General features: G+C 55.6%; 1 protein-coding gene across 1 annotated transcript; it reads right to left on the bottom strand.

The window, feature by feature from the left end:
- Window positions 1–978: 978 nt before the first annotated feature.
- LOC142044560 (maestro heat-like repeat-containing protein family member 2B) lies at window positions 979–27957 on the bottom strand. Its single transcript, XM_075057148.1, has 33 exons — window positions 27328–27957; window positions 21171–21576; window positions 20508–20647; window positions 19138–19260; window positions 17189–17354; window positions 16704–16802; window positions 15974–16125; window positions 15502–15645; window positions 14891–14983; window positions 14327–14396; window positions 14102–14215; window positions 13569–13642; window positions 13125–13244; window positions 12005–12112; window positions 11125–11811; window positions 10805–10946; window positions 10064–10116; window positions 9517–9624; window positions 9149–9268; window positions 8826–8948; window positions 7832–7993; window positions 7482–7604; window positions 7086–7153; window positions 6605–6740; window positions 6404–6499; window positions 5842–5946; window positions 5505–5628; window positions 4463–4569; window positions 3869–4021; window positions 2614–2759; window positions 2205–2367; window positions 1735–1910; window positions 979–1120 (listed from the first exon to the last, which is right to left on the bottom strand). The coding sequence occupies exons 2-33, from the start codon at window positions 21244–21246 to the stop codon at window positions 979–981; spliced, it is 4413 nt and encodes a 1470-aa protein (XP_074913249.1). The 5' UTR covers window positions 21247–21576; window positions 27328–27957.

Below are 27957 nucleotides of genomic sequence, written 5' to 3' on the forward strand. Positions count from 1 at the left end.
CCAGTGTGTCACTGGGCAGTGCTGTGGGGGGTCCCAGCGTGATGGGACACCGGGAGGGCGAAGCCTGCTGTGGCGATACGGTCGGGGCTCTCGCGGGCTGTTCCCTGCACCAGCGCGGGCTGGTGCTGGAGGTGGTCGTGCCGCGGTGGGAGGGGTGGCGAGGGGATCCCCATGGGCAGTGGGAGGGCACGCCAAGGCCCCAGGACCCCACGGGGAGACCCCTGCTCTGGGCTCTGTCCTGGCATGACTCCATTGTCCCCAGCCCGGGAAGATTTGAGAGGGGCCCCACAGCTGGCAGCCCCCAGCCTCGGTGTCACCCACACGTTGTCTCACCAGCTGCCAGGGTGCTATTAGGGAAAGAACAGATACACTCCCCTTTCGGTGTCTTTTGATGAGCTTTAATTAACTCCGTGGTGCTGGCTGGGGCCAGGTATTGCGGAGGGATTGCTCTAGTGCCTGCCTCGCTCGGAGGTCCCTGTCGTCCTGCGGTCCCGAGAGATCTGGAACAACACCACAGGCAGCGCCGTGGGGACCTGGTCCCGGCCAGGTGCTCCCCTGGCCACCCCGCTCCAGGGACCCGTTCGCCAGGGATCTTCCCACAAAAAAAGACATCCCAAGCAGCAGTATCTCGGTAAAAGTCCTCTGACCCCTTCCTTCCCCATCTCCTGCCTTACCTCAGCAAAGAAAGCTGTAGCTGTCATCCGCAGCTGAACTGAGCAGGAATTCAGCCACGGCAAGAGGTTCTTCACCAGACAGGGGGAGACGACTCCAGCGTTGAGCAGGACACTGCGCAGGGGTCACAAGCGAGGGACACAGTTACCCAGGAAGGCCACAGGCCGGGCCTCCAAAATTCACTTGCGCTGATGCAGACACTATTCTTCAGCTCCCGACGGCTTCCCGGGCATGCCGGGAGGGTCCCAGCGGCCATTTCCCTGGGCACAGCCCTGCAGGAGTTGGCCAGATGCATCCCTGGGGCTCTTACCTGGTCAGGAGACGCACCCCCTCAGGGTGAGCCACAGGGACTTCCAGGCGAGCCCACACTCCCCAAATCTCGAGCAGCTGCGTCCATTTCTGCGCCATGCATTTGCCCAGCACCAACTTTATAGCTGAAAGGAAAATCCTGGCAAAAGAAACAAAGTGCAAAATAAACAAACCCAATCAAACAAAACAAGTCCAAAGAGCACCACCGCCAGAAACCCCAAGAACTCTCAAATCGCAGCAGGTTCGGGGAAGACTGATCTGCAGCAGAGCTAAATACCCCTGGAATGATGCTTCACAGCCTTCCAGACTGCAGCTAACGACACTGGCATTTTCTTCATGCCCCAGACCCACCGAAGCAGAAGAAAACCCACGCCTCTAGACTGACTCCACGCTAGGTGTCAACCAAGGCCAACACCTCATACCTCTTCCCACCAGCCTTTGGCCAAGAATGACACCAGTGCCCGCAAGAGTCACTGCTCCAGCGGGGGTCCGTTGAGGGAGTGCAATGCTATTGTGCACACAAGGGTATGCAGGAGGCAAGAGGACGGCCATCCGCAGTATGAGCTGCGTAAGACCTTCCTGCCTGGGAGCTGGAGTTGCTCCACGAAGGAACAGAAGTAAAACCAACCGCGACGACCGCTTTCCACATCTAGGAAGTGGGGCAGGCGAAGCCCTCCCTCAGCCCCACAAAGGCACATGCCTTGGCACGGGGAACTGAAGCCAGCCCCTCCATCTGCCCCTTCGGCTCTTTACCTGCACGGCTTCTCCACATGCAGTTGTTTCCAGCTGGTCATGAGCAAAAGCTGCCTCTCCCCACCCAGCATTTCACTGGCCCACCTGAGCAGGCTGGGAAGGAGGTGGGGAAGCAGTCGCCTGAGCTCCTCCGTGCTCCTCAGGGCAAACACCACCTCGGAGATGGCACGGGTGATCTGCAGAGAAACATGACCAAGAACCACCTGTTCAGGGAAGGCCTTTTCCCACCAGCCTGGTTCCCCCGCCTGCCCAGGGTGGGGGGTCACTGTCCGCACTTGTCACTTCTGCGACAGCCTTGTGGCTCAGGAGTACCAAACTGCCCTGGCTCCCCACACTCCTTGAGGCCGGCCCAGCACAGCGCCCTGCGAATCTCCACGGGCACCCGCAAAGGGCACCTGACTCCCTTGCGCCCAAGCGTGAGTTAGCAAGCAGATGCCGAGCTGCAGAAAGGTGTCTGCCGTTGAACGTACCGTCAGAGTCTCCAGAGCAGTCTGACAGCTGTGCTGCTCACAAGGGGAGGAGTCCGTCCCCAGGCGGTCGTTTCCTGCTCTGTTTAATTTCTCCACTAAGCACCTCAGGATCTGAATCCCAAGGATGCTTCTCCCCAGGCTCCTCCACAGCTCCACCGTGTCACTGCAAGGGAAGAGACGTTCACCCCTGAGCCCGTATCCTTGCGGTCCTGCGGTGCCCTCAAACCTCCTCACCTGCAGTGAGGCTTACAATGCCCCACTCACAGCAGAGACACAAGCACGCAGTCTTGCAACACTCCAGACTGCTTGGGCAGAAAAAAAAGACCTGCTTCTCAACCGGACCCCCCCAGGGCAAGGAAGCTGCAGGGTCCCTGTTTGACTACAGTGGGGAGGTGGGTAGTGCCCGTACCTGTCCATGAGCAGACTCTTCTGGAGGAGACTGCTGATTACAGGCTCCTGGCGAAAGCGGGTGAGGAGAAACACTGCACGGAGCAGGAAGGGCCTGTGGGTGCTCTGCTGCATGTAGCTGTAAAGGGTGTTCAGGATTTTTGGCACCTGAATGGAAGAAGAGGAGAAAGAAGGGCTCCTTTACCCCCTCCTGTGGGGCCCAGGCAGAGTCATTCGGCACATGAGCGATGCCTGCTGCCTCGACACAGAGTCCAGATCCAGCTCGAAACCTCACGCCTTCCACCCTGCCTGACCCTGGCTCACATCTGGAGCCCAGTGTGCTCTTGGCAATCGTGCACCTGCATGCACACACGCACACGCATGCACACGCTCACATGCACAGCCTCGGTCGCTGCATGTGCCCAGGCCCAACCCCATGAGCGGCTGCGTGCCCTGTGTGCACACAGAGGACACGGACCCATTTCACGCTCAGCGCTTGGCTAACTCTCCCCATGTGTCCGTAGCGATGCAAGACCACGACCAAACACGCTCTTTGAGACCCCGCAGATGCCTTGCAGGGCCTCTGCAAGCGCACGTGTCTCCTTCCAGAGGAACCCCGTTCTCCAGGGACGCTTTTCCTTGCCTCTACCCTCCTGAGACTGAGTTAGTCTGCACTGCTTGAGCCACTGGTGGCCCTAGAGCCCAAGCGGAGCGCAGCAGAGCGTGAGCGGAGGAGAACAGGAGCCTTGAAAGGGCAGGCACAGCACGAGGCCAGAGGCTCCCAGGCTACAGATGGGCAGCAACTAGTGGCTAAAGGAAGGGCACCTCACAGGCTGGGTAACACCACAGTCGGGGAAAGCAGTGAGAGCAATGAACAACTATGCAACCTGTGGAAAACCTAGCGTGCCCAGCAAAGCTCAGAGTAGATGGAATTGGGGACCAGTGAAGAAAGAGAAGGGTGAGGTGGGTCCCAGGGCAGGGAGGACTGACAGTGACCCCAGAGGAAGGGGAGGAATGGCAAGGCTGGTGCCTCCCAGTGCCTCACTCATGGGAAGGACCCGGACCAATGGCAGCCTTTGGACAAGAAGTGCCCATAGCCTTGTCACCAGCCGGAGCAGGCGCCAGCAGCGGGTGCTAATGCACGACTCGGACCATCAGGAGCCCCTTGGCTCGGCACACAGGCGGCATTTCTTGAGCCCATGCCAACTGCACAGGGTGCAGTGCAACAGCCAACAGGAGAAAAGACGAAGTCTAATGGAAAAAAAGCTCTCCTTTACCTCCTGGACTATCTCCTCTCTGCATTCCACCAGGAAGATGAACACCCACTTTCTCACTGCTCTTGCACGTGGGGGCATGACATGCAGCAAGCTGTCCAGGATGGCAGTCAGAAAGTCCACAGCCTGTGCTGCAGGGATGCACCTGCAAACAGCCTGGAGAGAAGTCAGGAACAGGAGAGCCCGCATCACAGCTCTGCCCCAGCGATTCGGAAAGGAAAGGCAACTTGACGGGACTGTTAGTTCAGCAGTCATGGAGGGGCCAGTCTCTTGGCCCTCCTGCTGTGCCTACAGTGCTGTTTACATCTGGTGCAGCTAACCGATTTGGAAGTGTCTACCCCCTTGTTGTTTGCTTATATACCAAATTGGTATTCTGACAAGAGCACTCACGCACGCACACGTGTGTGCAAACGCACACATCACGGTGTCTGCTCCAGCGTGCCTTAAAGGACGGTCTTGCCTCAGAGCCTCCTGCTACTTGCTAACAACAGCTGTCCTGGACAGCCCGCTCTGGAGACAGAGACTCTGGAGGGGAGCAGGGAGACGTGCAGGAGCCCAGGAGCTGGGCCCCCACCCCACTGTTTCGGGGCCAGTTACCTTTGTTATTTGGGTACAGGTCTCCGCAAAAGTCTCGGTGTCCGGGCTGTTCAGCTCCTCACAAAGGCACCGGATCTCATCTGCCTGCGGCACCTTCATGCTCTTGGCTGGAACAAACAGCAGGAGAGAAGAGGAGTCACGTCTACAGAAAGCCAACCTCTGGCCCCAGATACCAATAAAGGAGAACGCCCGTGGTGGCAGGGAAGGCCACAGGGAAAGCCAGGGCCCTCCTGAACTTGGGGCAGCGGGATTTCCTGAGCCTGATAAATGGCTGACAAACCCCGGGCTGGAAAGAGCCCTCTTCCTCCTTAAACCTTTTGCTGGGGCTTCAGGGTTTCAGCAGCCTCTGCTCCTAGCAGCTGCGTCCCCTATTCCCACACAGGCCGCCATCGTCTCTGGGAGGCAGGAAACCTCCCTGTGACTTCCTCAGCACAGGCAGACCCTGCTGCCTGAAGAGGAAAGGGTGCAAACTCAACCCTTTGCAGCACGCTCTGGGCCTGCAGCTCAGATCCCTCCTCCCTGCCCAGTTTGCTCTGGGCAGCAAATTGGCTTCCTCTCTTGTGCTCCCCAGGAGATTTCTTCCCTGCCAGGGATGACTTTGGAGACTGCCTGGGTAGCTGCCTGTCTCTCCAGGCTGAAGGCAGGGAGCGAGGGGGAAGGCACCCTCTGAAACGTCGGGGACCTCATCCGAGCGAGTTGTCTGACCACCCTCTGTCTCTCCTGCCTGGACCGTGGAGAGGGACAGACGTGGAGGGGGACAGTCCCCAGCATTGGTGACGACGTCCTGCTCTCAGACAGCAGTGAGGGATGGCCCTGACCACCCAACCTCACGCATGCCCCGGGGAGGTGGGACTCGGCAACACTCTCTCAGGGATCCTTCCTGAGATGGGCAGGGGGGCAGAGGGCTAACAGGGTGGGGGCACAAAACCAGCCCAGCACGTTGCCTCCCCCTTCCCTCCACGGGACCCCGGTGGCGCCAGGCCAGGAAGGGAGGGAGGGAGGATCGGGCTGAGCAAGGCTGGGAAGCGCCTGCTCTCCTCACCTTGCATTTGGAGAAGGTAGCCAAGGCAGACCCATGCCCTCTGGTGGCACGTGTCCAGGCAGTCGCTGGTCAGAGACCCCAGCAGTCCCACCAGGGAGCCGAACTGCTTGTAGGGACATCCTCTCTGCAGGGGACAGCAGCAGGAAAAAGGTTGCAGGCAGTCCCAGCGCCCGCTCGCCTCTACTGCCCAGCCTGCTCCCTGGGCAGCGACCAGGCAGAAGGGCTGCCCCATAATCCCAGGGCCCCCGAAAGCCAGCACCCAGCTGGGCAGGGCTCCTTTCCAGGGCCACGAATGGTGGGAATGGGGCACCAGGGCACGCGGAGGGTCCCTACTCACCGTGAGCTCACATCGCTCCTTGCAAGCGCCCAGCACGTGGGTGCAAACCCGCAGGGCTCTCTCCCGCTCCCATTCTTTGGCTGAGGTGAGCCAGCCCTTCAGGACCTGGGGCAGGGGGCATCTCTCTCGCAACAGGAATCTTTCTCTCCCCGAGATCCCTCTCCCTCTCCCTTCTTCTCTGGCCCCTTCCTGGCGCATCCCCCGCCCCACCAAGCACCGGCCCTGCAGCCTTCACCGCCTCGCGCTATGCAGCCGCCTCTGCCCTGTGTCAGGTCTTGCTTCCCTGCTGGCGTCTCCCTGCTCCGGCCTTCCCCCCAGGGCTGCTCTCGCCCAGCTCAGGGCTGGCTCTTGGCTTTCCCTCCACCAGGGCCCACTTCGCTGCCTGTCCTGAGGCTGCAGTGGCCAGGCACTCCTGACCCCCAGCCCCGGCCAGATGCACAGCCCCAGAGCAAGGAGCCAAAGCCCCATTTGTCTGGAGGAAAGGTATCCACCTCCTATCACCCACTAAGGTCTCGATTCTCTGCCCTGGCAACGCTTTCCCTGTTGCCCCGTGGCTACTCACGTGGAACACTTTGCAAAAGCAGGCAGAGGTCGCCTCAGCCTCCAGAAGGGTTTCTATGAGGTGGCCCAGATCTTCCATGCCTCTCCTGTGCAGAAGCTAAAAGCAGCAAAGGAGAGCTGAGGCTATGCATCATGGGGGCTGCCAGGGCGTGCTGAGGTGGGATCCTGACCCAGAGGTGGGCAGGCACTGGCCGGTGGGTACCTCCATGTTCACAGCTGCCCTCACACTCTTCCTTCCCTTTTTCATCTGCTCCTCGGAAGGATGGGACAAAACACTCTGGCAGCACACTGCCAGCAGGTTGCCATTTTCCTTCCCGCTCAGAGGCGGCCTCAGCTTGCTGGCCAGAGGAAGAAGGGAGACAAAACAGAAAGGGGATTTACGAGCCCTCTCCAGGGTGGTTTAAACCACAACTGAGTCCCTCCTAATCGAGGGCCCCAAATCCAACCCCCCCAGCCCATGCCAGCGAGCACTGCCTTCAGCTCCAGCAATTCCTACCTCCTCCCAGGCAGCAGGCAACCCCCCCACCCCCCCAGGTTAAGGAACCCCTGGGGCTCCCTTCTTCTGGGAGACACCTGGAATGGGGAACACCCTCCCACTCCACAGCCCCAGCAGCTCCTGGCCCCATGCTCAAGCTGGGCTGGGGCACACTGGGAGTGCCCAGAGCCTGGGGAACAGACCTCACCTCAACTCCTCCAGGGCCTGAAACACTCCATACACCAGGGAGTCCCAGGGCTCCCTCTTTATCCAGTCCTGCAAGTCCCAGAGACAAGTGCAGAGTTGGCAGCGGGCAGGGACACGGGACAGCCCTCCCGCCGCCCCGGGGACAGGCTCTGCTGCCAGGCTTGGGCAGACGCTGCCCCATCTCCCCCACGGAACCCCAAAGGCACAAAGGCACTGCAGGAGGGACCCTGCTCCTCAGCCACAGCCACCCAGTACCAGCACCCAAGGGCCCCACCAGCTGCGGACACAGCTCCAGGAGCTCGCGTGAAGCCGAGAGGCCATCATGCCTCTGGGGAAACCAGGCTGACGGCACAGCCCAAAACTCCCCCGTGTGACGGCTCCAGCTACGGACACTCACCAGCAGGGTCCGCATCGCCTCCTGCTTTAAGGAGAGCTCAAAGCTGCCGCAGTCGCCCACAGCCTGGATGGCACAACTGACCTCGGTGATGCTCTGCACCAGGGCGAGCTTGAGCTGCAAGTCCTGAGGCCAAAGAGAGCAAAGCACCCCTTGAACTCTTTGAAGGGCTGAGAGGTGGAAGAGGAGCACGGGCAGGGAGAAGCCACAGAGGGCTTGCATCTGGACACTGAGGACAAACCCCTCCTTGGGAGGTCTTTAGGAAGAGACCGCCCATCTCGGTACACCCCAGCCCCGAGGGGCCGGAGCTGGGGCACCCGGGCATCCCCACCCTACGCGCCCTGTGCTCCTACCCTCTCTTTATCTCTGGAGAGCCTCAGGATGTTGCCCATGATTTCTTTATCCACACAGGTGAGCAGCTGCTCCTTGGGGGCATGCAGCGCAATGCCGCTGTAGGTGCGCATGAGAGCAGCACGAATGGTCCGGGTTCGCTCCATCTTCTGCCGCCGCTGTACCTGTGTCGACAGAGATGCCCTGAGACATCAGCCCCGGGACTCCTGCGGCGGGCTCCTGCGGCAGGCCCTGCCCCGCACCCTCGCCAGCTCTTTGTTTCCCCCAGCACCTCCCAGCAGCTCCCCGAGCTGCGAGTGCTGGAGCTGGGAGTTGTTCCCACCCCGCAGCTTGAGTTCTCTCTCTCGGAGAGGGAGGAGGTGCAGCCAGCATCACACACGCTGCTGGCTGTTATACCACTGACTCGAGAGGCCGGGGAGCTGTCTGGAACCTTTCTGCGGACAGGTACCCGACATAGCCTGTCACGGTCCTGCTCAGAGCCGTGCAGCCTGTGCGGGTCAGTGGCGCAGATGAGCCCGGTCTGCTCACCTCCCCAGGCCAGGCTGCACTGCTCTCTCTGCAGGGCCCTGCCCTGCCCAGAAAGGCTTCCCCACAGCCCCCAGGTGGGGAGCAGAGCCAATGAGACCTCACCAGGCTCCTGCTCCCAGCCCTCAGCTTTGAGGAAGGGGCAGAGTGTCACACTGTGCCCACCCCCTTGTCACCAGCTCCTGCTGAAGTTAAGTCAGGGCAATGTGGCTGCGAGCGAGCAAGCAAGCAAGCAACTGCTGCAGCTGCCCCAGCTGGGTGGCTCTGATCCACCAGGTGCCAAACCCCATCCTCTCCAGAGACCCCTCAGGGGCCCCAAGGCCAGGATGTCCCCTCTGAAACACAGGTCTCGGGTAGCTCTTCCAAGAAGGTTAATCTCAAGGCAGCTGCCACAGGGTGGCTGCTGCAGGTGTAGAAGTGGAAAGAAGGCCAAAAAAGGAAAGCCAACCAGCAAGCCCCTCGTTCCTTTACCTCCCAGCCCGTGGAAGCCTGGCGGGACCAGTCTCTGGTGAAAGCGGCAGAGAACATAGTCACCGTGCCCAAGACCAGGTGGAAGTGGCTCTCGGCAGCGTGGGACACAACAGAAATCATTCCCTGCAACCACGGAGAAACGGGGAGTCGGTTCCAGTCCAGGCATTCAGCCGTGGCCAGCGACCGTGGCCGGGCAGGACGTTGCAGCAAGCCGGAAACAGCAGCAACGGGGAAAGGAAGGAGGTCTGGAGCTGGGCCAGGAGCAGCCCTCCCTCTCCCCCAGGAAAATCCAGGGGCTGCTCAGGACAGGAGCATCACCTCACCTTGGCCTCAGACAGCTCCACAGGGTTTGTCTCCTGGAGGAACCTCAGCACCTGCCCTTGGACGTGTCTGAGGTCCTGACAAGCTGCCAGCACCGTCCCAAGAGCCTTGTACAGGAAAAGCTGAAAGAGAAGAAGCCGAGCCCGAGATGCAGTCATGGCCCGACCCGTCAGGAGAGGGCTGGCCCCAGATGGACCCCACCACCTCCGGGAGCAGGCAGAGCCGGCCACGATGCCAGGCTGTGGCCAGCCGCTGGGGCAGCCCAGGGGAAACGCCTTTTGGGGACGAGGGAAAGGAAAGCAGTGAAATCTGCCTGCGTGGGCAGAGCACCAGCGCCAGCTCCAGCCCCAGTGCCGGGCAGGACACACACCTCCTCCCAGGAGCCGGCAGCAGAGCTGCCCAGCCGCTGGCTCAGCTCCTGGCTCAGGCCTACGGTCCAGGCCTTGTCCTCCACGGGCTCCAGCGACGCTCGCAGAAACTGGTGTGAACGGGAAAGGAAGCGAGTGTTCCCCAGACCTTGGCCAGGGCCCTTTCCACGCTCACGTGTCCCGGGATGCTGCGGGGGAGAGCTGCCGGGAACGGCAGTCTCCTCCCTCACCCCACCCAAGCCTCTTTTCACCAGCTTCCCTCTTCTCCTAACGCCTCATGTGAGACCCCCCGGCAGGCCGGACTTAGAGGAGGAGGCAGCGCTAAGGCGCGTGCCACAGCGTTAGAGGGCATTAGCCATCAGCCGTGGCACGTGTGCAGGCAGCAGCTCCTCTTGAGTGGGCAGGCACCTACTGCCGGGGGAGGCGCAGGGTGCTCAGGAGGTGCCCCCACCTCCTGGTGCCTACACAAGCAGCCCCGAGCTTCCTCCCACAACTTTGCTGCCTCTTCTCACCCCTCGATTTGTGACACCCCCCGCAAGGATGCTATACCTTAAGCACACGGCGCTCCCACTCTGCAGAGGCCAGGGAGCTCTCAGTTCTGCCTAGGAAGCAAGAGGAAGCAAAAGCTCTCGCAGCTATTTAAGCTCACACCAAAGACGAGTCTGGCGCTCTCCTCTGCAGTCCGACCTCCCAAAAGTCCCAGGCCATCAGGCTAGAGAGGGCCTACGCGAAAGCCCTTGCGAGGCCAAAGACACAGGAGGGATCCCAGGGGCGGTCGTCAGAGGCATTGACTCAATCTGGGGAAGGACGCACTGGCCGCAGCAGATTCCCACTGAGCGACTGCAGCTCCCACAACAACTCCAACCACCCAGTCCCAACACACATTTTCTCCCGAACCACCCATTGCCTTTTGCCCATTTCCAGCCCTTCTCCCAGGCTACTGCCGAGGACAGCTGCTGCAAACCTCGCCTGGCCTGGGGACTTGGTCCTCCAAAGCCGAGGGCTGCACCCCCTCCAGGAGCACCAGTCACGTCCCTCTCCCAGACACCATCCTTGGGTGATGCCAACACCTGCCCTCCGAGGGGACATCAACGGCCCCCTCCATCCCCTGGGCCGAACTGATGCCAGGGGACAGCTGCCCCCAGCCTCAGCACCGGCTCCCTGGAAGGGGAAAGGCAGCAGAGCAAGTGCTGGGGAACTGGGGACAATTGCCCTCCGTCGCGCCAGGCAGCTGCGTTTTCCTGCCCCCCTCCCTCCCCTCCAGCCTCTCCCTCCCCACCTGCACTTTACCTTCCAGGTACTGCAGCAGGAGGGGGATCTCGGTCGCCCACGCCGCCCCCAAGCCTCTGTGGATCCTGCCGTGGAGGGCCTGCAGCAGCTGCAAGGCAGCGACTGCGCGTTCGCGGCTCGGGTAAGGAGCTGCCGCCACCACCTAGAGGAGGGCAGGAGAGAAGGGTCGCTCCTGCCGCCAGAGCCACAGCTTCTCCCAGGAGGGAGCTTGGGAGGGAGCTCGGTGCCGCTTGGCTGGCAGCAGGCAGCCGACGGCTTCACCCAGGGTGCTGCCAGCCCTGAGAACGGAGTGGGATCCCTGATGGGCTCGGGCATGCTGCCTCCTCCTTGGGGGCTCCCGGCGCTGGCCTCAACAGCATCTCTACCCCGGGATCTCCCACCACCCCTGGCCAGAAAAGCTCTTTCCCCAGGGCCCCGCTACTCACCAGCAGTCGAGCCAGCAGGGCCTGGGGAGCCGGCAGCCGGGCTGTGGGGAGGCAGAAAGGCTGGGTGAGCCGACGAGCCTCACGCCTCCGATAGCCCCACACAGGGCTGAGGGCTGAGAGCAGCTGCGCTGCAATAGCGCTGGCTGGGGGGCTCCCCAGGGCTGCCCAGCAGGAGATGAAGGCAGCTCCAGCACGGCCAGGAGCGAGCCCCGGCTCACCAGGAGAGCGCTGCGAGCAGGAGAGCCAGGCCTCTGCGCCGGGCAAGGGGCCACGCAGGGCAGAGCCCCTCGTGCCCAGCAGCAGAGCCTGTCTCTGCCCTTTGCTTTTCCTGGGCTCCTGCTCAGGGCTGGTGGGGCGCAGGGAGACGCGGGCTGGCCTGACCCCTGGCCAAACCCAGCAGCAGCACTCGCTGGGGCTCCTACCTTGCTCCTGGGAGTCCATGGCATCCGGCTCCTCCTCCTCCTCCTCGCACCCCGCTCTCTCCCGTCTCTCAACCAGGGCTCGGAGGCAGCGGGAGAGCGGGATCAGCATGCCGCTGTACTGGGCTGGCACCACGTACTGCAGCAGCCTCGGCCACAGGAGCTGCAGAGAAGAACCGGGCAATTCGCCACACTGGCATTTCCGCTCAGCGCGAAGACGAAAAGGACGGTCTGCATTTCACTGAGCCTGGTGCGCTTCAGCGCAGGAGGGGACAGGTTCAGGGCATGGGGGAGCACACGGAAAAATGTCCTGAAGGCAAGAAGCGGCCACAGCAGCAGGACAGAGGGCAACTTACTTTGGTCATCCCTCTCAGAGTGACGTCCAGTGAGCCCACGATGTCCAGGCACAGGGCTCGAATTGCTCCATCCTCTGGGTTTTCCCAGGCAAAAAGGCCTCCTGCCACCTGTAAGACAGAGTTGGCAAACCCCCAATTACCTTCAGCTCCCAACTGATGAGGCTCAGGCACCCCTCACCAGTGCTCTTCTTGCTCCTGTGCCTGCCCCCCTCCCGATGGCCAGACGGACCCAGCTCGAGGACCGGGTCCCAGACCCTGGGAAGGACTGGGAAGCCTGGGAGCAGACAGTGCCGCTGCTTGCCGACTCGGTCCCCTGGGGCCCAAATGCTGCTGTCGTGCCACCAAAGCAGAGGTGAGGAACGTGCCCTTCAGCAAGGCTGTGCTCAGTGCCAGCCCTGGAGGCAGCACACCCAGCCCGACAGATGTGGAGGAGCACCCAGAAGCCCTTTCCTTTGCCCTGCTCCCAAAGCAGAGCCTCCCCGAGCCTCAGAGTGACGCACATGGATCTCCCAGCTAGAGGGAAGGTGCGGCCAGAGGGAATGTCCTCGGCGAGTCAGCGGGAGGCTCGGCCATCCCCAGCTTTCACCTCCTGGGCACCCAGCTGAATGCTGGGAAACGCTCACCACAGGGACTGCCAAACGGCCCGTCCCCTTGCCAGAAGGGATGTGGGCCCCCAGACTGTTACTGGGTGGGCAGGGTGTGCTTTGGAGGGCCAGAGCACGAGAACACCACAGAAAGCTCCTCTAGCCAGGCCCACCTGTCCGCACTGGCTGTGTTTTGCTCACCGTCCATCAGCATTTAAGGACGGAAGATGTCCTGCCCCTACAAGACGCTCCCTTTGCAAGGCGGCTTTGCCGAAGGCGCCCGTGGGCACAGCTCGGCACCACAGTGCTGGGTGGCATGCCGAGGTGTAAACCCACATCATCCACTGACATCTCCACCAACATCGGCACAGACACCCACGAGGAACGGCCATTCGGAAGCGGCTCTGACGGCAGTGCCAGCGCCGATGGCTCTGCAGCATGGAGCTCTCCAAGGCCAAGGCCGCCGGCAGGAGCCCTCAGCACGGTCCAGGCACTGGTCAAAACAACCAGCCCTGGGTGTCCTGCTCTGCCCTTACCAGTGTGCCCGAGGTCCGGCTGAACTCGCTGAAGATGTGCCCCACCACATCCCATGGCCAGCAGCTCTGGGATCCGGAGCTGAGCAGCTCCCTGCTGAACTCCAGAACTGCCCTCCGCACCTGCCAGGGGAGAGTGTGGTTATGACCCTCCTGTTCAAAACCCAAAGAGTTTGCGCCTTTGTGGCTCGCAGAGAGGTGGCAAGGCCACGGCAGAAGCTTTCGCTCCTGGCGTCAGGGCTGGGCTTCAGCACCAGGCTGGACGGGCATTTGCCCCGCAGAGCCCAGAGACCTCCCCGCTCTGCCCTGCCAGCTCTCCCCAGGGAGGAGCCATCAGCCACCACCTGGGCAACGCGCCAGCACTTCCCCAGGCCCTCTGGCTCTGTCCCAAGGGAAAGGGTTTCTCTGCCTCCCCTGGTGGCACCCTCTCTTCCCAAACCAGTTCACCTGGGCACTGGGGTCACTGCACAAGGAGCGCATGGCCTCCACCAGCTGGGGCAGCTTCTCTCTCACCGCAGGTGCTGGAAGAGATACGGAGAGGTGTGCATTGAGGCAGAGCCCCAGTGGCAGAAGGGATCCCCTGAAGCTTCCAATGGGACAGAAGAGCGGGGCCTGACTGGCTTCACGGGAAGCAGCGGCGTAGTCGGAGCAACCCCACTTCCAGAGGCTATTTTACAGGGACCGAAGGCTATGGCAACAGAGAGAACAAGAGAAACAGCACGGGTACGAGCAGCTCCTGTGCAAAGCAGCCCACCTGCCCGCCCACCAGCCTGCCTGTGTTACACGCCCGTGGAGCGCCGTCCCTGGTGTGCCGGCATTTCTAACTGCCGGGGGAGAGCCCTGCTGCGGGGCGTCAGCTCGGCTGGGGGACCCGCTCTTCGCAGCTCCCTTTGGGTGCAGGTGCACCACTTTCGGCCCGTTCCTGCTGTCAGCCCAGCAGCCCCAACCCCTGCCTTGCGTCCCTGGTCTGTGGCACTGACCGTCAGCGCGGGCCAGCGCTCCCAGCAGGCCCAGGGCTGCCACGCGACCGGCCTCACTCCCACCGCTCAGCTGGGAGTGCAGAAACATGCCTGTCTCCTCGGGGCGCATTCGTGCTGCGGGGAAGAAATCGCATTCTGCATCAGCAGGCAGCTGTCCCCAACAGCCAAGGACAGGGAGAGAGCTGCCACGGCACGGCGGGCCATCGCCCAGTCTCCTCTCCTTACCCTGCAGCATGATGCAGCGGGACAGCACTGCCTTCTGGGCCGGGCCAGCCTCCTCGGTCACATCAGGGAGCTGTGGGAGCAAGATCCATTTTAGAGAAAGCGGCATCAGTGCTGAGAGGGACCGAAAAGTAATGGCGCTCTCCGTTCTCCTCTCCCTGGGCACTCTGGGCATGGGACCCACAGCCGAAACCCAGCCCACCCCACGGTGGCCCCGGGCACACACAGAGGTTTGCGGCAGCCCAGGCTGCCCAGGAGCTGAGGCTGAGCAGCGCTGAAAGGCTGCCCTCAGGGTGCTGGCGCTCCAGAGTCCTCCTGCGACTTGGCCGAGAGGGAAATGGCTGTGGGAACCGGGCTGCCGCTCAGGCCCGTTCCAAACAGCCAGGATCAGGCCTCCTGCAGCCTTAAGATGGCACCTGGATCGAAGTCCTGGCATGCTCCAGGCCTGCAGGAAGGTCCCAGTGGAGGAACGCCCTGCTCTGCCCTGCCAGCCGGCGGGTCCTTCCCTTCCGTGGCAATCATGGGTGCAGGCCCCAGGCTTGCGGCAGGGCGCAGGGCTCCCCTTACCTGGCGGCGCACAGCGGTGCTGATGGCAAGAGCCGTGCCCTGCGGCATTGGGGTCTGAACTCCCTCCAGGATCTCCAGGACATAGCTGAGGCTCTACAAGAGAACGGGGGGGAAGAGGAGGCTCAAGCCACCTAAAGGCACTTGGGAATGGAGAAACCCAGCACGTCTGGGATAAGGGGAGCCCCTAACATCAGCTCCCAGGGAAAAGCCTGACGAGCAGAGCAGCATCAAGAGGGTCTCTTTCCTCGGAACGGAGCCCGGGCTTGACAACTCAGTTTCCCACTCATCAGACCTCGCCAGTCGCCGCATGGGACTGGACATGGCCCTGGGCATTCGGGCAAAGCTCTTCCTGCACACAGAGCCCCAGGGAGCTGGCAGTGCCTCCCTTCCTGAGCAGATGAGCCCCAGGGACTCTTGCCTCCCTCCCGCCCTGCCCCGGGTTTCTCCTTTTCTGCCCAAAGAGCCCAAGAAACCTCAGGCCTCCTCTGCTCTTCCTGTTCCTTCTCTAAGGGCTTCCCAGCTCCTCCTGGCACCCCACAGCTCCCCAGTGCCTCTTAGCACTCGCGCAGACCCACCCCAGCAGCCACGCCAGGCCCTGCGCAACATCTCACCTCGGTGAGCCGGGAGTTGTCTCGGACCTCCTGGTATTGCTGCAGGAGCCAGAGGAGCTGCTCCCAGGTCTGCTCTCGGTGCTGCTCCTCATGCAGAAGGACCCCCAGCATGGCAGCCACTGCCCCGAGGACAGCCTGCTTGTCCTGAAGAGGGAAGGGAGAGGCTCCGCTTGGAGGGCTGAAGGTCTGCCTAGTGCTCAGCATCCCCTGAACACCGGTCTGCCCTTCCCACTGGGAGGGGTTTCCCTTTCCCTTCTGCCCTGCAGAAGAAGGGCTTGCTCCAGAGGAGAGAGAGCACTTCCCCACCCTGCTACCCCAGCCCTCCCTGCAGAAAGGCCCCAAGGCTCGGCTGCTTCCCGTCGGGAAGCCCCCTTCCCCTCGGCCCTCTGCTCGCACCCCACTGGGCACAGACGGACCCAGCGCCATGGACATCCCTGCTGCAGCCCCGGGCGTGGAAAGCAGCACTTCTCACCTCTTCCTCCTTGCAGTCCAGCCAATTTGCCACCACATAGCGGAAGACCGGGTAAATGGCTTCACAGAACTGTGCTACCCCCTTGCGAGGGAAGGGGCATTGCTCCCAGCTGCAGAGGTATGTACTGACTCCTTTCGACCATTGCTCCAGGACTGCACCAGGACAAAGGAAAAGGGAGCATGTGAGAGTCTGCAGCAGGGACGGTACCTTGCGTTCACGCCCAAGCCTGCTTTAAGGACGGTCCCAGGCTCAGCAGGGCTTCCCTGGATCTGGATCTGGATCCAAGGGCAATCTGTGCTCTTGAGGTGCCTGGGTTCAAACACCCCACCGTTTCTCTCCTCCTCACACCCATCGCACCTTCTCCTCCTCAACGGCCCCTTCCCCTCCAGCATTTCCAACTGCACACCCTTCCCTTCCCTTTTCCCTTCCCTTCCCTTTTCCCTTCCCTTTTCCCTTCCCTTCCCTCATACTCGCCCTTTCAGAGTAGGGAGTTTAATCCCAGAGGGAAGCGGGGGAACAGAAACCGTGGGAAGGGACCCAGGAGTTTCTCCGTGCAGCGCTGCCGCGTCCCGCCCACAGAAACCTCCTGGCCTTCCCCCGCTCCTCCTACACACTCGCTGCAGTTTGGGATTGCCCCGGGCTCACACCCACCACGCTCCCTCTGAGATCACATGGAGGCATCGAAGGCCGCCCCTGCCCCTAAGACCCCAGCCAAGGAGCCGACACTCACCACTGCAGATGGCATGCAGGACCTCGCCGCTCCCCACCTGGGTCAGCACGGTGCGCAGGGCGAGCAGCGTCATTCCCACAAAGGGGATGCACCGCAGGGCTGCAGAGGAGGCAGGGACAGAGGGACCGAGAGGGTCGGTGAGAGACACGGGAGACTGGGGTCCATCCCTGCCAGGGCTGGGGCTGCTGGGCCACGCAGGACGTGCCGGAGGGTGTGGGACGGGCTGCCTTCCCCGGGGGGAAGCCCTTTGGGGAAACGGGGAGGACGGTGGGGGGCCAAGACCCCGCGGGTTTGTCTCCAACAGGTTCCCACCCTTTGGGAACTGGGATCGGGCTGATAAGGCAGAGCTGCCAACTGGCCCTGGCGCGGAGCAAGGAGGCACGGCAACTCCGTAGCCCCCCAGTTCAACACAGGGCGTTTAGGGAGGGGGAGGATCCCTTCTCCTTGTTATCACAGATCTCTACCCAAGGCCCAGGGTGCCATACCATAGCTGCGGGCCATTTTGCCCAAGGTGAGGAGCACAATCTCATCAGGGACCTTCCTCATGGCCTTCAGGTGGCTCTGGAGCTCGGACATGACAAAGTGGAAGTGGGAGCGGGCCAGAGCTACCAGGACGTCACTAGCGGCCATCTTCACGTCACCTGTCACACCCTGCAAAAGCGTCACAGGTTAAACACTCCGGAGAAAAAGGCTGAGGCACTAGGGCAGGCTGAATGACCCCATCTCCTCTGCAAGACCCCTCGGGACAGCTGTGCTCGGGGCCGAGCGGCTGCTGCCTCTTGTACCCTGGGATAGGCGAGCAGTTCCCTGGCGAGATGAGGGAGGCTTTGCCCCAGAACAGCCCTGTGCTGCTGCCCCCTCTCCCTCTCCATGCAGATGCCAGGATCAAACTGCCACAGACTCAAGACCCCCCTGGGACCTCTCCGTGGGGCTGGTGGGTTGCCACGGCCCTTCCTCAAAGCAGGACAAACAGTGTTGAGCTTGAACCCAGCTGTCGCTCAGTTAGAAACAGCCCCGAGTCCGCTTCTCTGCACAGTTCCCTGCCTCCCTGTGGAGTGACTGCTAGAAGCGACTTATCAGTATGTTCCCCGCACCCCCTTGAGGGAAGGCAAAACCTCCAGGGTGGAATGCAGTGGACACGCAAGGAATTGGTTCCCTAATAATTCTCTGTGCAATGTAACCTGCAACCTTAGATGTTAGCAACACCAAGGCAGTTTGGTGTGCTGACCCTAAGAGAAGTAACATGGAGGGTGGAGTGGAGCGGAGACGCCACGGCCAGTCTCTGTGATGTTATCGCAGGGATAGGGAACTGGAACGATAGGAAGGGTAGGTCCCTGCATTGAATCCACGGAAGCAAGGAGGTAAAATCATGGGGGTTCTGTCGATCTACTGCCCTACTTCTGATTTATCTCCTAAGTGCCCTGTCCTGGGGTACTGACACGCAACATCACGTCCTCTGGGTGAACTTTGCTCATTAGAATACCAAAACACACCTCCATCCCAAAAGCTACCCGCCTCCAAAGTGCAACCACCCCTCACTGAGCCTGCGCTCTGAATTTTTTTCTAGCATGTCCTTTTAAAAGCAAAGCGAGAGAACTTAATACCAATCAAAGTAAAGGCATGCATGACTGGAGTCACTCGAGCTCCACCTAAATAGGAAAATAGTGTAAAAAGGCCCAAAGAAAGGGTGACTATTAGGGAAGATACCGTCGTGGACAAGTTGGGAGGACATCACTGCCTTCTGGGGTCAGTCGACAGGCTGAACCTCTCTTCCCCCCAGAGGGACACCTCTTGGGTGAGATTCGAACACTCGGCTGTACCGAGTGCTTTCCCGGGAAACTTAGAATTCTTTAGAGCTCTTTTCCTTCCATAATTTAATGCGCTTGTAGTCGACTGTATTATTATTTGCACGTGCCTTGCAGACAGTGTATTTATCATCGGCAATCCAAAAGAACCTGTACTCCTGTTGCTTTAATAAACTGTACTATTCATTAAAATCTAGCCGTGATAGTTCATTGAACGCAACCAAGCTCCTTAAGTCTGGCTGTGATAGTTCATTGAACGCCACTAAACTGAAAGTACAGTGCGCTATTTGTGCATCCGTAATCGTGTTAGTTCAACATATTGAACGCGACCGGACTTACAGTGCTGAATTGGGCATCACCCAGAATCTAAGCCTAGCCGCCCCCAGCCCCTCGGACATCTAAAGACAAGCTGGAACGCAAGGGGGGTTATTTTCTGCCCAAAGTCTTTACCCTTTAACACAACACTCCCCTCTCCAAATTCCCTGTCACGACGAGTCCCCAGAGCCTCTCCCTTAGGACCTCTGCTGGGTCTGAACAACCGAGGAACATCTCTGCGCCACTCTGTATTTCCCCCAAAACCAGGGGCAGAGGCAGGCTGCTTGGGTGGCCTTGAAAGAGAACAAGCTCACCTGGGCTGCTCGCATGTCACTCAACGCCTCTGCTATCAGGCGGTTCACAACGCCACTCGTCAAACAGCCGTCGTCTCCCCACAAGACGCTCTCCAGCTCCCGGTACGTCTCCACTCGGTCACCCTGGGGATGGACCACAAAGGGGAGTGATGGGACTTGCTTTGCCCTTGTTCCCAGGGAGCCACGACAGAGACCTGCTGCCCCCCAAATCATCTGCGTGACACGGGCACGAGGGACGAGTTGCAGGCATCGGTCAGGACAGCCACGGGGAACAGCAGGATCTTCCGCGGTGCCTCTGACACGAGCAGAGAGTCAGACAGGGAGATCGACTCCACCGGGGCAAAAGGCCACATGGGAGCCTGGGCGGTCACTCCTGAAAACGGGGGATGGCGGAGGTCAGGGGGAAAGTGCCGGACAAGGAAGGGTGTGACTGTTCACTCAACTCCTGCCTAGATTTTGGCTAACCCAGCTCCTGCTAAGGCCTGGTGTATGCTGGGAGCAGCACCATTAGGTCAAAGCGAGAGCACCGCGTAGGCAGGACGCGTGGCCAGAGAGAGCTAAAGGGCCATGATGCAGCCATTACCAGCTGCGGATGGCTGTCTCCGGCAGCCATTACCTTTTGTCTGGCAGTTTCCTCAGAATCCACTAACGTAAGGAAATGGTATAGACCCAGCCTCCAAGCTGGAGGGTATAAAACATCAGCTTACTCAAAAAGCTTTTGAAGCAGATCCAACAGCAGCTGAACTGCTGAGGCTTTCATGCTTCCCGGTGCGACACAGGGGACGCCCACACCGTGATGGAGGAGGAAGGGTGAGCGCTCTCTCGGTTGGCTCATAGGTTCATAGCAAAAAAATTCTTTTTTTTGCTCATAGGTGCACGATATTAAGAGTTACAGATTATAAGTTATGAAACCTTATGACTTGACTGGTGAAGGAGTGAATTCAGGTGATAGACGAGTCTGGGAGAAGGGAATTGAGCCCCTGTCATGTTTTTTCATTGTATTTCTTACTGAGCTCATGAAATAAAGTTGAAATCACAGCGTATGTTGTCCTGTACATTTGAGAGATCCAAATGGACCGTGGCAAAGGGGAAGGCATGGGAACGAGACCATGCCCCGAGGAGGGGAAGCCGTGAGCACCCTGCGCCTTGGGGCCCAGTGTTGCTCCTCGCACGGGCAGGAGCCCCAGCACTGGGAGCTCCCGGGGAAAGGAGTGGGGAGCAATGGCATTAGTCCAGCTTGAGCAGCAGGATCGGCGCCTGGGGACAAAGCGCCTGCAGGAGGGCAGAGGTGCTGTCAGGTGAGACGCCCCTCTGCCACGGCACCCGGGGAAGCCAGGGGCATGGAGGGGAGCCCTCAACCCCCACCTCACCTCATGGTCTTGCAGTCGCTTTAGCAGAGAAGTCCCGACGGCCACAAAGGTAGTGACGGCCGCAGGGACAGTCCCCGTCACACCGCCTCTGTCCTCAGAACGCGCAGGTCTGGACTGGGAACGCACGCATGAGCAGAGAGCTGCAAGAAAAGAAAGAAATGGCTTTGCTGGCTGCAGGGCTTCGCGCCAGGGAGGGGTGAGGATCTTCCCAGACTGCCCCAGCACTACCAGCCTGTGCTGGGCTGTACTGGCAAGAGGGAAGTCAGTGGGATGAGGGGAGGGAGTCTTCCCCTCACCGCGGCAGTGGGAAGACCACCCTGGGGGACTGGGCCCATCCTGGGCTCCTCAGTGACAGAACGGCAGCGATGCGCTGGAGTGAGTCCAGCACAGGGGCCCTGAGCTGGCCAGGGGACGGACACGGGCTCCGCAAGGAGAGGCCGGCAGGGCTGGGGCTGGGCAGCCCTGACAAGAGCCGGCCAGCCCAAGTCACCTCTGAGCGGTCCCCAGCTGCCTCACGGAGGGCAGGGAGAGGATGGATCCAGGACCCTCTGGGACGTGCCTGGCAGCAGGATGAGAGGTGATGGGACGCAGCCCCCAGCACCCGGCTGGGACAGACACTGCCTCCAGCACGTATCAGACCCCAGCCTCCCACCAGCCCCTCACCTCTGAGCGCTCTCATCCTCCGCATGGGCAGCAGGATCCCACGGATCGACACGCTGCTCCTCCAGGCAAAAGCCATGAGCAACTGGGGCAGCACCAGCCCCAGGAGGAAGATGTAGAGCCCAACCACTGTGACCTCACAGAGGGCTCCGGTGACATGGGGACATGTGCTGGGGACGCAGCAGCACCCTGGGGACCCCCCAGGCCCAGAAATGCAGGATTTTCCATCCCTTGAATTTGCTCATGGTCCTCAAACAGTTTTAGCAAAGACTTGCTCCAGACAGCCCTTCCCAGCTCTGTCCCTGGGAAGACTGGGACTTCTTTTCTCTCTCAGAAGAGAAGACTTTTCCTTCGGCAGGGGACTGATACGGGTGGGGTGTCCCAGGCCCTTGTGCCTGAAGGCAGGAGTCTGGAGAAGAACAAGCAGCAGTGGATGGGGATCAAGTCAGGTGAAAGGCAGAACATTAAAGCAATTAAGTTTACTAAGAGTAAAGAAATGAGTCTTAGGACCATCAAGAAGAAGGAGAAATGTTTGTAGAGCACGCAGATGGAGTAGTGCTCACAGAAAAAAAGTACTATTTGCGAATAAAACAGGATAAGAGAAGGAGAAAAGTACACAAGCAAAGGGGTCTGGAACCAAGTAAGTTGCAGAGAACCAGCTTCTTGGGCTTTATACACTTGTGTTAGACCTACCTCTTCCTGCCACATCTTATTAAAGAGAATATATTTATTTTGCTTTTCCGTTCAGCATTTGTTGTTGATTTTCTTTTCTTGTTACAGACAAACCATTGTATATTTTGCTAATGAAATATATTTCAAGTTGTATAGTTGAATCCCAGCCTATTAATCAACAATGTAGAAAGCTATCTTTTGACTGCCAAATAGAGCACAAACTGCTTGAAGTGTTTTATTTTAATGCTCTATAAGTAGTGGCTAATACTTCAGCTATATAAAATGAGCTATTGATATTTCAGTGCATTCCTATTTGGAGTGCAGAAAGCTTCGGATTTTTTCATTTGTATGTAATTAGGCTCTAAATTTTAATTATTTGCTCTACAAAGAAGGTAGAGAGTAGAGATACAAACATAAACTTTCTCCTGTATCCTTGTCATTTAATTACCATCATTTCACAGTCTAAAATACAAAGCTTTTCTCAACCACCTAATGAATGAGGTTCTTGTGTAATTGAATGCAGGGATATGACTGAAGAGCAGTAACTTCTGTGTCATTTAAAAATATTAGTGGAAAACAAAGTATGTGAGCTTTACGGAATAGGCAACACTAGTGAGCAGTATATTTAGAATATCTTTCCTCTCAGGACCAGGAAAAACAAAAAAAATGTTTTTACTCAGTAGATATGACATATGCTTATATCTGTAACACTTACTTGTTCACCCTACTGAATAAAGCTGTAAAAGTGCTTTTCTAGGTTTTCAAAGTTTTTGAAGTGCTTAATTCCAGCACCGGTAGAAGAGAGTAAAAAAGATTCCATCCTTCTTTGTGCACTATGATTTTGATTGATCACTTGCCAGTAAATTAACACTATACAAACCAGTGGACAGTAAAGGAATTGCATACATGGCGTTGAATGTACACTTTGAAAATGGTATTTTTCTTCTCCCCAACATTCTGAATGCTAATATATAGAAAATAAAATCTTAGCCTAAAGCTCCAGCCTCAGGCTGTGTCTTCAGAGACAATGATTACAATCTCTCTGTAAACTGAAAAATTTCAAATACAATTTTGAAGAAGAACAGAGAGACAGGAGAAGCTCAGTTTAAAGCTTCAAAGAATTTCTTGTTCAGTTAACTTACTTTTAACATATTTATTACTTTGGGGAGGAATTCATCTGCTGGATTTCAAATTTTCAAGCAGGATTTCCTACCTTTCTACATGATTTCCATTTTTTTCTCTCTACTAAGGGATTAAAACAAACCACTGCGGGGGTTTTTCCAATGGATTTTAGACTTAACTTTATTGCAAACAAATGTTACCAGTTATCCTCTCTATCCAGCTGGTTGGTTTTCTTCTTCTAGATTCCTAATATGCAGTCTCACAAACAAAAAAACCAAGATCCTTACTTGCTCCGCCCTAACTCTTACTATATGCTGCTGGTGCATCTGAATGAAAATATTTCACTGTATGAAAAACATATTTTTGACAAGCCAACAGCAATTTTTAAAAAAATTATAAATTCTCAGAATAGTAATTTATCCCACAGTTTGGATTTAAAAAATTGAAAAAGATCTCATCTGATGAGGTATTCATTTTAAGCTCACAACTCATGTATCAAATCAGTTTTCATAAATCTGAAAAAAAAAAAAATCATCTCTTTGCTGAAAAAAAAATGATAGACTTCAGCTAAAAGAGTTTTTCAGAAAGTCATGTGTGTCTGTAAAGAGATGCTTACAATAAAAGTGCCTCTTAGCTACAGTGGTCTTGTGTACTTAAGCACATCTACTTTGATTTGCAGCCAATATCCTGATATCAAACCAACTGTCCTTCTATGTTTTTCTTCTACTAAACTGTTGTTTGTTTTTTTTGATGACTGTAAGTAGTAGTGCACGTGACAGAGCTGATAAGGAATCCAAATTTCTGCCAGCCTGTGTCTACATCCTGTTTAAATAACCCCCTGTTAACTCCTATGGAAGCTGACGCAGCTGCAAGGAAGATACTATATAGTTCATTATGCCTTAAAAGACCTCGTCTGACTTGATCAGCTCATCCTAGTAGTACTTCTGGTAGTACTTCTGAAAAATAGCTTTATGGATAAGGACTTCAAAGTCAAGTTCTCAGGAACGTTTTTATTTCAGGAACCTTAACGAAGCATCACAGCTACAGCAGTTTGCATGTTTCTGTTCTATCATTTCATTTTCCCATACTTGATGACTGACCACTTGAACAACCACAGTGCATTTAAAATTCATAAATGTATGTTAACATAATACTAGGGATGAAGTTCTTTTGCATGACATTGAGGGCAGAAGACAGGAGCAGAAAAGGGCTTCACAGTTACAAGAAGAACAAGATTTGGATTAGAAGCAACTCAAGCAGCCTGTTAACTCTTGAAGCACAATTTTTGTGAATTTCCCTTGTCATCACTTCAGAAACACTCTCTAAATTATGAGCACGTGCATGGTTTTGCATTCCCACTTTCTATTACCCATTGATATCAGAAGCTGAATTAAGTCTGACACTTTAACACTAATGGAAGGGATTACCCCATTGCATTTTGTCTAATCTTAATTTTCTTCTGTTTAACTTCAGAGTTAGCTATTCATTTTGCTTTGGTATTATTGTTTCTGGTTTTTGTTGTCTTGTTTACCACTTCCTTTAACTTTGAATTCCCCCTAGGGGTTGATTAGCAATGTGCAATTTAATGGGGAAAATGACTACTTCCTTGCCTTGCAAGATTTAGAAATGGCAATTATAAAAAGTTCCCATTCCAGCTTTTGCTCTGAAACCAAGTCTTTGAAACAAAACTCATACTGCCTATCTTCAGCAATATTGTTTTGTGAGCTCTTCAGCAAGCCATTTCTTATAAAATTCACAGTAAGGACGACAGTTTTTGCTTTGTGTCCATACAGGGACACAAATTTGCTTTTCAACTCTCAAAAATTCCACATCTTTACAGATTTTAGACTAATTTCAGGCTGCCTGACTGCCACAGTTTGTGTGCTGCCTGATTTGTTACGTTTGCTGCCAAATCCCCTGTTCAACTACGCTTATACGTCCCAGTAGCATTCTTCATGAGGACACATTGCAGGAGACGAGAAACTTTATTCCTTGCATTACCTCAATTACACATGTCCATCCTTAGGTTCTTTACAATCATATAGTATCTGCAGATATACTGATGATCTGCGTACTGGTATATGCAATGTACATTGTTTCTTTTTATAGCATTAATGATACTCAGCTTATCAGATGGAGAACATTTTCCTACTATGATGACATTTTTTAGTGCATCATAATACTTGTGTGTATCTTCCCACTCTCTTCTAAATATCTCTATGTTTTTTGTTTGAATTTCCTGGTATTTTCACATTTCCTTGAGCTTGTTTGCAGTCATGGTTTGAGACTCTCGAGTTTTAAAAAAACATGAGATCTTGTAATATCTTTCAGGCTCTTGAACAGGAGCCGGATCTCAGGGAGCAGGAATGGATGGACTCTCCAAGGAGATGTGGAAGGTTCATCTGCAATAGTTTGGGAACTCCAATAGGACCCAAAGGGATACTGTAAGGATAGTAAGGATTCTAACATTGTATGTTCACTCTCGAGATCTCCATATGACCTAAATGGACCTAAATTTCAAAACAACTTCTACTATATGAAAATGTTAATACGAGAATGCTCTCAGGGAAGGATCTCCAGTCAGTGAATGTACTGTTGAGATAAAGAACACCATCTGGACTAAAGAGCAACCTGTGAGAGATACTAGGCCACTAGATAGTCTCAACTAACTAAACGGACAAGAGTAATGTCCTGTATGTATCACACAGCTACCACACTCAAAAAGCCCCACAGATAGACTGTATCACTTCCAGATAAATCCCTGATGCTTTTGAGATTGACACTGGTCTAGAGAAGGAAAAGAGTAAATAAAATGGGCTAGGGACTAATCTCTGGTTCGCAGGTTGGCAACACAGCAGTTTCTACTCACTTGCCAGAATTTTTTTTGTCCTCAAAATAGTGCAGTAACATCTAAAGTGCCTATTGGGAACAGATCCTAGCATATGCTGTTGACTCAAGCCACTCCTGAGAACTGTCTGGGAGATTACTAGGTTGGAGCAGATCAAAACTATGCCAGAGTATGCTAGCAATAAAAACGCATGGATGACTTCTCAGCAGTGCTCGAGCCCTTGCCATTCACTGTTTCCCTCACTTGTAAATACACAAGCTAGGTGACCAAGACTAATGCACTGAAGTTGTCTTACTGAAAACAGCAGTACCAAAACTGTCACTGCTTTTCTAACATACAGCATGATTTCTGTATGCCTGCTATGATGCATGTGCTTATACAAGACTCAGCAGGACTCAGTTGCAGTATCGAAGTCAGACTGAGGAGTCTTTAGAAAAGTATTTCTTGGCACAAATTTCACCTCTTTTTGTATAAGCACTAGCTGGGGTCCCGATTTTCACATGTCAAGACAAGTGCTACTTTTCATATGAAGATTTAAGTCATACAGCCTTATGCAGATCTGGCAAGAAACTATAAATGTAAAGACACAAGAACTGATGAAGCTGAGGTTGACAGGGAACATCCTAGCTAGAATATTATCCAGGGAACTGCTGAAGCTGCCGATCTCTGTCATCTTTTCAAAGTCACATGTAGCACAAAAGAGGGCCTTCTTCAGAAATTAATGGCTCCATAGATAAAACAATGGATTAGATCAGTTTCTCAGGAACTCTTTAAGTTCTCTGTCCTCTGCTCTGATAGGTGTTGATTCAAGATCTCTCTGTACTCAGAAGCTCTACAGTTGGATATCCTGGCAGGAGCAGTGGGGGACAGCAGCCAGGCAGACCAACACCTACTCCTTGTTCTCTCCGTTAAGTCAATAAACCTGAAGGAGCATAAAAGTGACTCCTCTGAGAGCAAAACCAGAATGGGATGAAGGGGCCTGAGATTTTTAGAACTGGTCTCCCATATATCAGAACGATGTAGCAGGAAACACTTTCTTTTGATCCCAATTCACAGTTCCTTCATAGCCAGAAGAAATTTCATTACAGGAATTTTCAAACCACTAAACTGGCAAAAAGGCATACAAGCCTTTTTATTCCTTCTTCTCCTTTTATACTTGTTCCATAAAACCATTTCCCACTCTCCAGCTCACGATCTCTCTAAGCAGGAAAGTCCTATCTGCCACACACTTGTCATAACCTAGGTAGGATATGACAAAGTTTCAAATACATCAGTATTTATAAAATTAGAAATGTCAAACTGCAGAAAAGAAAAATAAAAAGGAAAAAAAGGGTGGTGGGGTAAAAATCAGTTTCTACCTTGACTGTTAGGCTCTTAAGCTGCCAGTATTTAACATTAATGTTTCTACTTCAGGCTCATGATTGCTACAGTTCTGCCATTTGTGGATATCAGTGTGAGATTATCTGCCTTTCACCAGCTCAGGCAATCCACTTCTTGATGGATATGATTTTATTTTACCTTTTAATGTTTAAAATGGTGAGAATCCAGCCCTCCAAGCTATCATTACGCTTCTCTTGATTTAAATACAAGAAGTTAGCTCCACTGGTACATTCATCCACAGGAACGTTAGCACTTCCAACTTCATAGACAACCATAAATTATTTCTGTCAACAGCAAATTACTAAACATAGTACAACACTCTATGAAAGACAAAAAGAATGCACACAATCAGCATTTCCCTTTATGACTATGAAAAGCTCTAACAGCAGATAAGCCTGAACTAAACATCAATCAAATCTGGACCCCAAACAGGGTACGGCTTATGATATGTCACACATCTGGACTCGACTATCGAAAGCAATCATGCACTTAGGAAATTTGAGGCTGTTATGCAGAGGTTTAACTAGAGTCTTGGCAACTCAATTTGGGACATGAAAGGTATTTGCACTACAGTACCAGGTGCAGTAAAGGAAACTGGTCTTGCAGTTCGATTCCAACACCGCGTCCGCAAACAAAACAAGGCAGCTACGTGTGAGGAACATGGATGGAAATCTCACCTGCCATCCTGAAGTTACGCTGTGGCATTTCGTCACTTCTTGTCACTTTCCTCGGGCTTGGTAAAGCCTTTGCAGAGTCTGAAGCAAAGGC

This window comes from Buteo buteo, chromosome 24 (assembly GCF_964188355.1).
Source record: "Buteo buteo chromosome 24, bButBut1.hap1.1, whole genome shotgun sequence".
NCBI classification, from domain to species: Eukaryota; Metazoa; Chordata; class Aves; order Accipitriformes; family Accipitridae; genus Buteo; species Buteo buteo.